The sequence below is a fragment of the Alexandromys fortis genome, unplaced genomic scaffold (genome assembly GCF_014885135.2).
Source record: "Alexandromys fortis isolate MF-2015 unplaced genomic scaffold, M_Fortis_MF-2015_v1.1 scaffold_17, whole genome shotgun sequence".
NCBI classification, from domain to species: Eukaryota; Metazoa; Chordata; class Mammalia; order Rodentia; family Cricetidae; genus Alexandromys; species Alexandromys fortis.
Window position 1 is genome coordinate 9,995,458 of NW_026067896.1, and position 10,719 is coordinate 10,006,176.

Sequence of the window (10,719 nt, forward strand, 5' to 3'; positions counted from 1 at the left end):
CCCCCCCCCCCCCCCCCCGCGCCGCCTCCATCCAGGTCTAGGAAGGTGAGCATCCATGAAACATCTTTCAAACCACTTAGTCATGAAGGTTTCAGTAAAACCTTATATGTTTAATATATCTCACGCTTGCTTTGTTCTATATAGCTGTTTGATGTTGTTTCTCTTTTTTATATATCCTGAAATCATACTGAAATACAAAAAACAATTCTACATAATAACATGCATTTTCACCCCTAGATACTTTCAGTAAGGATCAACTGACAAAGTGTAACTTTAATAGTTAATTTTAAGGGCTGCAGTACTTGTTTTCATTTTTCAGTATAATTTTGAAATCATTATTTTGATATTACATAGAAAAATATCATTTAAAATTTAATAGACAAAAGTGTTGGAGTCTTGTTGTTTTTTTTGTTTTGTTTGTTTTTGTTTTTGTTTTTTTTGAGACAGGGTTTCTCCGTAGCTTTGGTGCCCGGGTCCCAGAACTAGCTCTTGTAAACCAGGCTGGCCTCGAACTCCCAGAGATCCACCTGCCTCTGCCTCCCGAGTGCTGGGATTAAAGGCGTGCACCACCACTGTCCGGCAAGTGTTGGAGTCTTAACAAGACAAGATAATGTAGACAACAGGAGCCAGTACATGGCGCCTATCTAGAAGTGTCAGTCATGATTTGAAATAAACAGTGCTCCCATTCTTCAAGTCAATCAGTCTTACTGGATAGTATTTGGTAACAACACTTTTACTCTGAAATTATGTGCTCAGAAGAATTATTTGGATCCTTTTTATGTTATGATTCTTGCATTAATTTTATGAGGTGTTGGATTTTCCCAAATCCTGTTTTTTTTTTTTTTTTTCTTTTTCTTTTAGGAAGTGTTTTCCTGTGTCAGCTCTCTCTGTTAATCAGACCAGCCCCAGGAATGAGACTTCATAATTGGGTACAGAAAAAAAAAAAAAAGACAGTGGCATTATTTGGTCATGCTTGAATTTAGATGAAAAATGAAAAAAAAATCTAGGGCAAACACAAGACAAATATTGCTCTATTTAAATTATGTAGCAGCGGTGGTGGTGATGTGTCTGTACGTAAGATGAGTTTAAATGTTTATTATGCACTTCTTAACCAAAACCTCAAAACTCAAACACATTTCCTAGGAAACACCTGCTATATTTTTAAAAATTGAGAATAATATGATTTATAAATATTACTTAAATTAGTAATTGATTAAATAAGTCTTTTGTTTAACTTATATTTATCACATGTTTTCTTTAAAGCTTGCAAAACTTTTGTCCATAGCCTATGATGCTGCAAATGAAAGATGCTGATGTCTATACTGCCACTCACTACACAATATTCTTAAAATATTAATGTAAGTAATCGAAAATGGTAGTTATTAGGAGAAATTTAAAAATATATGGACAATTAGGTAAAGGTAAAATGGATCACAATATCACGCATGTACATCTGGGCATTAATGATAATAAGAAAAGGTGATGCAATTATCCTTATTAAGCTATAATTTTACATTTTGTGCAGCATTTAAAATAAATACAAAAAAACTTCAAAGACAGAAATAATATGGAAAAGAAAATGTGGTTTCTGGAGTCAAGCTCATCTCCAGTAACCAGCTTTGGAAGGAGCTGGGCTGGGGATTGGTCTGTTTTCCTTGGCAGATACAGAATGCATGGGGGAGGAGGGCGCAGGTGGTTGTGAGAGACAAAGGCTGAAAAAGGAACACTTGAAGCAAACAATCTCTTTATCCTGTGCCTCATAGGAGTCGTCTGACTTAAGCCCTCACCTGCTAGAGATGAGACTTCAGAAAAGTTCTGCTCTACGTGGGATCTTTTACATGCACACACACACACACACACACACACACACACATATACACACATACACACACATACACACACAAATACACACATACACACATACACACACAAATACACACACACACACACACGTTGAATTCTGTCTAATGTTAAGGCATTTCCAGATTAACGGTACACCACTAGCCCAAGAGTTCAAGTATCAGTTGAGGACTCCTGAAACAATGGTAAAGAAGAACAATTTTATCTTACTCGTGGTGCTTCAGCCCAGCTAGTCTCAAAGCTACTTCTGCCCAATCTCCTTCAGTGCACTACTCTCTACCTCCTGATTTAGAGTAACTCATCCCCTTTGCACATGAGTGAGCCGTGCCCAGACTGCCTCCCATTTCTTCCTCTGTCTTAAAGTTCTTGTGCTTTTTCATCAATAATAAAAAGAAATGAATGTTATCTCCATGGTCAAATTCATATTTCATGTATGGGAAGAGACTGCCAATAACTCCCAAGCACAGCTGTAACTATTTAAGGAATTAAAATAAACTTTAAAAAAAATCAAAATCCTTTTTAAATTTACATTTTATTTGTAGGGTGTTTTGCATTTACATTTGCCTGTGTACCACATGCACGCAGTGACCACAAAAGATAGAGAGCCTGAATATGGAGTTGTTGGTTGTGAAGCTACTATATTTGTGCTGAAAACCAAACCTTGGTTCTCTAAAAGAGAAATCAGTGCTATTAACCACTGCACTTTCTAACACCATATTATCTTTAATGCACAATTTCATACATAAATCCATTAAAAGGTTTATTGAAATGCTGAGTGTGTTCATTCAAATATAAATTTTTAAATGTCCAATCAAATACATAGTCAGTTTTATATTTGTAGTAAAATATTTTAAATATAGCTATAAAAACTTTCTAATATTGGTCAAACTATTTTCATCACTTATCACAACATATTATTCCAACTTGGCATATATACTATTGATATATTTGAGAATATGATGGTTTCTAAAGCTAAAGGGAACCATAATGATAAACACTTTCAAATGTTTATGAAATGTAGTTCTGAAAAAGCAAATTACTTGACTTAAATGACATAATTAGCAATGGATCTGACATCGGTACAATGGCTCTGCCTATGATGTCTGATGCTTTTCCTCCACTAATTACAATTCATCGGGCTTCTATTTGATGAGTGAGCTATAGCACCCTAATTACTAAGACACATTTACCAGAAGAATTTACACTAGAAAAGGCTTTGTAGTCTCACATCACAGGAATGTTGACATTGTTACAGTGGTGTCAACAACTTGAAAACCGTATGGTAAAAACGTGCTGAGAGTATGCCATACTCACAGAAATGTTTTCTTGTAAATATTTTCAACAAACGCTGAGGTTCTGAACTTAAATTATGTCTTCATGAAAAATATAAGGAATGTACAATTTAATATTATCCTTATATATAGTTTTATATGATCCTGAGAGATTATTGCATACCAGTGTACCTGAACACAGTATAAAATTTAATGTCCATGGTAATCTAAATACTGTAAAAAAATAAAAGGTTTATCTTGTTTAGTGAACACGATTCATTGACTATTTCAGAATACAGGAGGTTTCTACTTTCTTTTGCCATGCTTACTTACGCACACAGGATGGGAGCTGACCAGACCAATTGTGATCCTGCTGACAAATCCTCACTGACGAGCCAATCAAACGAAAGCCAGGATTACACTGATACACAACCGTGTCTCTGTATCCATAATTTTCTCCAATGACTTGACCATTCACTATGAGGTCTGGAATTCCACAGTGACCGGCTGAAATTTGTCAAATAATGTTTTAATAATGTAACTGAGGATTTTATTTATTATTTATATGCATAATTAGATTCACTAAATATTTGATAATTCATACAGAATTAAAGAACATAAAGGTAACTAGGACACATTCTGAAAACATCAAAAATTTAGAAATATAAACAATTGTCTAGTGGAGTGGTCTAAAAGAAGTTTCAAAACATTTCCATATACTGAAGTGGATATCTGACAAGTAAAATATTGATGAATAAAGAAGAAAACAGTGTTTAGGATAAAAAAAAATGTTAGTATAACTCTCCCAGTGTGTCTCTGAGGAAGTGGGGTTTTGCACAACATCTTCACATCCAATCAAGTGAGTATAATCCAAGCCTGGTTTATGTGTTCTATTTAGAATTTAAAATGCTATATAATTAACACTTTTTACTTTTTTTTTTGTTCTGTTTTTTGTTTTGTTTTGTTTTGTTTTTACGAGGCAGGGTTTCTCTGTAGCTTTGGTGCCTGTCCCGGAACTAGCTCTTGTAGACCAGGCTGGCCTCGAACTCTCAGAGATCCGTTTTCCTCTGCCTCCTGAGTGCTGGGATTAAAGGCGTGCGCCACCACTGCCCGGCTACATTCTTTTTCTTTAAGAAGAGGAAAATAAAGAAAATGGATCCAACCTTCAGGCTGAGCCACTACTTCTGGCTAGTGAGATTCTGCATTTTAGAGGAGGATCTACTACTGAAACTTTTCTAAAGCTCGGCAATCCGTAACTGCTTTCTGAACATTTATAATACCCACAGATAAGTATAGCCATTGCCTCTCATCAAATAATCTTCTTGAAGCAGATAAAGGTCAGTACCGTAAGACAAAACATGTCAAAATCCAGAGAAGAGCTGACTATGGATGCAGAGCCACAACTAATACATCAACAACCCTACCTTTATAATCAAGACTCAGGGAAATTGAAGAAGAGACAGAAAGATAGTAAGAGATAAAGAATTTGGAAATTTGCTATGAGATTATGTTCTGTATCTGAAGAGAGGCTACACCTATGAAATCTCAAGAAATTGGCTGCCTAAACATGACCTTAAAGTGATACCATCATATCGCATGCAGTCATGAATAAGGGAAACCTCACAAGGACCCAACCCTAGATGAAGACCTATAACTAATTAACAACTGCCAAGAGAAGAAGTATTAGTCTTCTTCAGGGATGAGTCCTATAAATGAATATCCAATGCCATGTTGCTAGCCATAAAAATATCTACATACTATCAGTATTAAATAGACCCAGAAAATTATATTTATATCTATCTAGATATGTTTATGTAACAATAATAACTTAAGTAAGAGGCCCTAGATTTGAGAAAGAGTGGGAGAATAGCATGTATGCCATAGGACTTGTTACCAAAGTGAGAGAAAATTTTGTAGTATTTTAATTAAAAATAAAATTAAAAATCAAGAATATAGAACCATACAAAATAGACAGAGGAAAATAAGCTAATTTCCAAAAATAGAAAACAGAAATATATACTACTGAGTAATATAATCATTAGATAAAATCACTTTTAAAATATCAGCAAAATTGTTGAGTATAAACTGACCATGCTTTAGAATAAACTGGCTGGTGATAAGCCAGTTTCTATGTACAGGCATTTTCAGTAATTAGTTGCAACTCTTTTCTTTTCATCATGGAATTCGTGTATCCCGGTAACAGCATGAGATTATTGTTAGAAACATTATCTGTTTGACTTTAAGAGTTATCTGTTTTCTATTGTGAGACATTGTTAGCATTAAACCTCTTCTGATGTTTTGAAACCTTCCTAAATGAATCAAAGTGGCCACCTCATTTCAGGGACTAGGTTCAGTTTTCTGTTGTGTGTGCCAGTTTTGTGTGGAGGGAAGGTAAAGTGAGTTAAAAACCCGTACCTAGACATCTGGTTTCTGATCCGCTCCACAGACCAGAGGAAAGACATTCCCTCACAGCAGAGCCCACCAGCATGAATCCCAAATCACACGTGAAGATGGCTGTGGAGCCATAGGAAGTTTGCGTTCCAATCTTATTTCCATTTGGAGGTGTTGGTAATTCTCCACAGGAGATGACTTAAAAACAGTAAGTAAACACACATGAGACATGGCTAAAATGCACTTGCCAATAAATAACATGCTGCTTATATTTTAAGTTAACTTTGAAATGATTCTCTTAAATATGAAAATGACATTTTTAAATCAAATTTGAATGTGAAAGAATAGAAAATGATATGATATATTCAATATTTATTGTTTCTGATTAGAGAGAGTATAATTAATCTAAATCCCCCCTTAACTTTGAAGATTGAGAAGAGGTGTGTGAGGTAGAAGCTATTATAACATAGAAATAAAATAGAAATCTATTTTATTGTCATTATTTCTTAATCTTATTATCTTATGCCATTGGGTGTTGGTAATTCTATGGAAAATCTATGCCAGCATAGAGATTTAGAAAGCAAACTGTAAACACACATGCTTACAAGGAAATGTTATCCACAGATACTTATAAGCTAGATATAATATAGCTAAATATCTGTAATATTAAATTTATTAAAAATCATATCCTCATTTGTCCAATTATTTATATATAAAATATCAATGTCTGTACTGTGTTTTATGAAATAGATTTGTTTTGGATTGAGGTTAAAAATGATTTAATCTAATGTGTCTTCTGGTACAAAATAACAAACAGGCAAAGGAAGTTGGGTAGTATTTCAACGGTCTCTCCTGCTTACGTATCAGACCCTGACTACTTAAAAACAGATATATACAAATGAACTGATAATTCTCAGTTTGATTAAATAGCACTTTAGATTTATGTAAGTCTGAATCTAGATGGTATATTAAATATATCAGGACATCATCTCAACAACTTTACAAAACAGGGTTAATATTTTACTTATTCCAGAAATTGAGAATCAGAAAGAATGAACATCATATAGCACGGCTACTGAAATCAGATGGTTTTAGGTGACCTGAACTAGACATCATTTCTGTATTTACAGACTCTTTGGGTTGTTTGAAATGGTTAATTCATCATGTAGTTTCATTTTTAAAAGAATAAATTCAATACATATAAAAACCTTAAAACACTTCCCATCAAGTATTCAATACACTATGACTATGAATATCATATAGCTGCTATGATGAGATTTTTTCAGTAATAGCTCACCAGTTATTTTATTCAATATATTTAGTAAACATAATGAGTAAACCTTAATGTGTAATAATAATGATTTTAATAATTATAAACGTGGACTGCGCTTACATTTCCTGGCTGCCCATACCCAAATACTCAGCCTTCTGCTACCCCTACTTGGATTTCTCGCCTGGCTATATTCGGCCCTGCCATAGGCCAAAGGATCTTCTTTATTAACCAATGGTTATAAAACATTTGCTGCATACAGAGAGGAATTCCACATCAATTAATGACATTGTTTACTAGTTTTGATGATTTACACCTGCAGTCCAGGTACTCTGAAGGCTCATTTGAGCCCAGGATTCTGAAGGTAGTCTGGTCAACAAGTCTTAAAGGAGCACTCATACAGCAGAAAGAATCAGTCATTCTAATGATTGTGTTGGCTATATTTTGAAAAAGAAATAATTCAAGAAATTCCCTCCCCAAAAAGAGCTTCTAAAACAAGCAGGGCATACTTTGGCAGTACGGTCTTTCAGTTCTCCAGCTCCAGGTACCATTAGGAAGGCATTCAATAGAAGCAGGACCGAGTCCATGATAACCAGGGTCACAGCTGAAAACCACCTTAGTTTTGTATTCATAATGTGATCCATTCACAATTCTCCATCTTCCATGCTCCAAGGTAAAGGAATTGATGCTTGGACAAGTAACAACTGCACAAATGGAAGAATACAGATGCTAACAAGGCAAAATATCCACTTCATGATATCTTAGGAATACCCAAAGTGTATTAAATCCTTTACATTGCCATTGCTTTACCTCATTCTCTATTGCGCTCTACAAAATAATAATTGTTCAATTTTTTTCACACTAATCATTAATTACTTTTATTTCCCCAGGAACTCTTGGAGGTTAGTTTATTGAAAATAAACTCAGAACTTCATTTACTGAAGTAAAACATTACTAAAATAAACATATTTTTTAAAAGCTCTCTATACAGTTTACTAACAAATGCCATTTTATAAAGTAAAAAAAAAATTGATTACCTAAAATAAAAATACCTCATTTGACATTTATACATATTTTGGAATTTCTAAACATGAGTAAAATGTCTTTTTCCTGTCCTTCAGTCTTTCAGAGTAGAAAAAAAAGATTATTAACTAACTCTTCATCCTAGGACATTTCAGGGATTTGCTTTTAAAAGTCAACATTACACAGAGTTTCAAGTCATAGCATACAAACTACACACTTTTGACACATTACTGTAACTATACATACCAACACAGCGAGGGGTCTTGTTATGATTACTCCATGTTCCATCTGACTGGCAGGTGGCTGTGGTGAGTTCCTTGGATGAGAGTCTGTATCCATCATTGCAAAAGTAGGTAACTCGGGTTCCAACCAAATAGTCTGTTGTCAGTATTCCCCCATTTGTTGGGGCTTTTGGGATCCCACAGGAAATTGCTAGAATAAACACACATATACACAATTATGGCAAAAGGAAATGCAATAAGACTTCATGAAATCTTTAACTGTCAAACATGGGGAATTAAGGTCAGGTGGTGGCAGCACACGCCTTTAATCTGGGCACTTTGGAAGCAGAGGCAAGTGGATGGATCTCCGTCAGTTCAAGGAAAGCCTGGTCTAAAAGAAAGAGTCCAGGACAGACTCCAAAGCTACAGAGAAACCCTGTCTCGGAAAAAAAAAAAAAAAAGCCGTGCGGTGGTGGCACACGCCTTTAATCCCAGCACTTGGGAGGCAGAGGCAGGTGGATTTCTGTGAGTTCGAGACCAGGCTGGTCTACAAGAGCTAGTTCCAGGACAGGTTCCAAAACCACAGAGAAACCCTGTCTCAAAAAACAAAAAACAAAACAAAACAAAATTTTCACAATAGATCACAAAAGAGTTTTCAGAACTCTATTTTTGAATAATTTATTTGAAACTGATAATAAGAATTTAAGTTGGTGGCTCTGTATTCCGTTCTACCTTTGTGTCTTGGCCTCTCAGCTTTTCTTCATCTATCTTGGTTTTAGTGTTCCAATGTGGGAATACAAGTCAGGTAAATATATGGTGTGGTTAGTGCTTAGTGCACAGCATTGAGTTAGATTGCCTAATTTGATAGTGCTAATCAATAAGTATTAAACATTATGTTGGGAGAACAGAAATTCTCATTTTCATTTCTATGTTGTCTAGAAATAAAACAAAAGATTAATATTAACCAAAATATGTTCCCTGTCATAAGAATAGCCACAGTGTGTGATAGGCACTAATGATAGCAGAGTTCACGTGGGACTTGTTCAATAAATAGCAGGCCAGGATTTATTCTTGCATACATAACTATAGACTTCCTAAATTTCATTTTAGATCCTTAGTTTTAAACTACAACACATTAGCTTAGGTGAGCATTAGTTTTTCTATGCTATGTTGTCACAGATATTTATTTCCATGTATATTTCAGTTCATTTGCTTCTAAAATACTATATATAAATTCTACATACTGACTCTTGTCCACGTTTGTCCAAAATTACACAATAAGCATTTCCTAGATGATAAACAATTATATAATTACCTCAACCAATGTCTGACAGCACTTAGAACCATAAATAAAATAAAATTCTTTTACCCAGCACATAAGACCTCAATTAACATTGGTGTCCTGCCTGCAAGAAGTGGCAGTACAATGACAGCACAAACCTGTGGGGTTAACCCCCAATGTGTGGTTTTATGTCAAGCCCATCCCATGAGTTAAAGCCACTACCCAACAACTGCTTGGATGGCCAAGAACCTCAGAAGATAGCCCAGGGACCTAATAAAAGCAAACACTACTTTTCTAAAAGAAATTTAAAATAAAAAAAAAAAAAAAAAAAACAGGACAAGCATCATCAGAGAGCTCCCCCCTGCAAGCAGAGGGGAAGACATAAAGAGACTGACAGCCTGATGTTAAGCAGAGAGTGAGAGACTTCGGGAGACTCAGTTCAAAATGGAAAGTCTCCGTCAAACCCTTTCCTTCTGAGCTAAGGAACCCTGAGGAAGAGGAGGCAGTGTTGGACTCTAGCGTCCAAACACCGAGAAGGAGTCGCCCCCAGAGACCATACACCACAGCAGATGCAAAAGCATGAGGATTTTATTAATTCTGTCATGACAGGGTCCCCCAGCATTCGGGAAGCCGAGGGACCTCGAATAGCTGGTACAGTCTACTTTTAAAGGGGCCACAGAAGCAAGGGGGGTTGTTCTTTGACTATTCTGATTGGCTTATTTGAAAGGGCTGTTACCAATAATTGACTGGAGAGCTGTTGCCAGATCAGATGAGGTAAGAGGTCATTTTGACCCCATTTCCCAGGGGACCGAACCAAAACATACGTAAATGGGTAATTGTTCAGGAACTGAGTACGTGCGAATGTAGCTGTTAGGTCCTTGATTCCCAGGGAAGGAGGGGAAGCACTATGGCACAGAGGCTGAGAGGATTCAGAATTGTCAAAAATGGCTTCAGGATTGTCTTAAAGTCTTACAGCAGAAAAATCATAAGATCCAGAGGAGATGGAGGACACCAAGAAAACAAGGCCCTCTAAATCAACGTGAGCAGTCTCGTAGACTGACATACAATGATGCTGGATCCAGAGAGCCTGCACGGGTCTTTCCCAGATGGGGTCCTAAGGCTAAAAGAAGAGTGGTGACAGGACCCTATCTCTAATCCAGAAGCTACCTCTAACTGATAACCACTTGCAAATGAAAATTTAGGTTTTTTTTTTTTTTTTTTTTTGAGTCACGGAATCACTCCAGGAAAAGAAAGTTCTCTTAAGGGTGGGAAACTTGGCCAGCAGTAGAAACTCAGTGGTATCTTTGGAAGTTCTTTGTCACATTATGCTATGTCATGTTTTTTCTTTACTTTTCTGAATTTTATGTATTTTTTTTTATTTTTATTTTATTTATATATTTT

The 10,719-nt window shown here is 35.7% G+C and overlaps 1 protein-coding gene across 3 annotated transcripts in view; it reads right to left on the reverse strand.

The window, feature by feature from the left end:
- Csmd3 (CUB and Sushi multiple domains 3) overlaps positions 1 to 10,719 on the reverse strand; it is a 930,239-nt gene that overhangs the window by 55,380 nt on the left and 864,140 nt on the right. For 2 of the 3 annotated variants that reach the window (XM_050162609.1, XM_050162593.1), the window contains 4 exons: positions 8,062 to 8,247; positions 7,302 to 7,496; positions 5,547 to 5,720; positions 3,465 to 3,638 (listed from right to left, as the gene is read on the reverse strand). In XM_050162609.1, coding sequence (XP_050018566.1) covers positions 3,465 to 3,638; positions 5,547 to 5,720; positions 7,302 to 7,496; positions 8,062 to 8,247 — 729 coding nt within the window. The remainder of the gene's footprint in view (positions 1 to 3,464; positions 3,639 to 5,546; positions 5,721 to 7,301; positions 7,497 to 8,061; positions 8,248 to 10,719) is intronic. The other variant, XM_050162600.1, reaches the window with a different exon arrangement.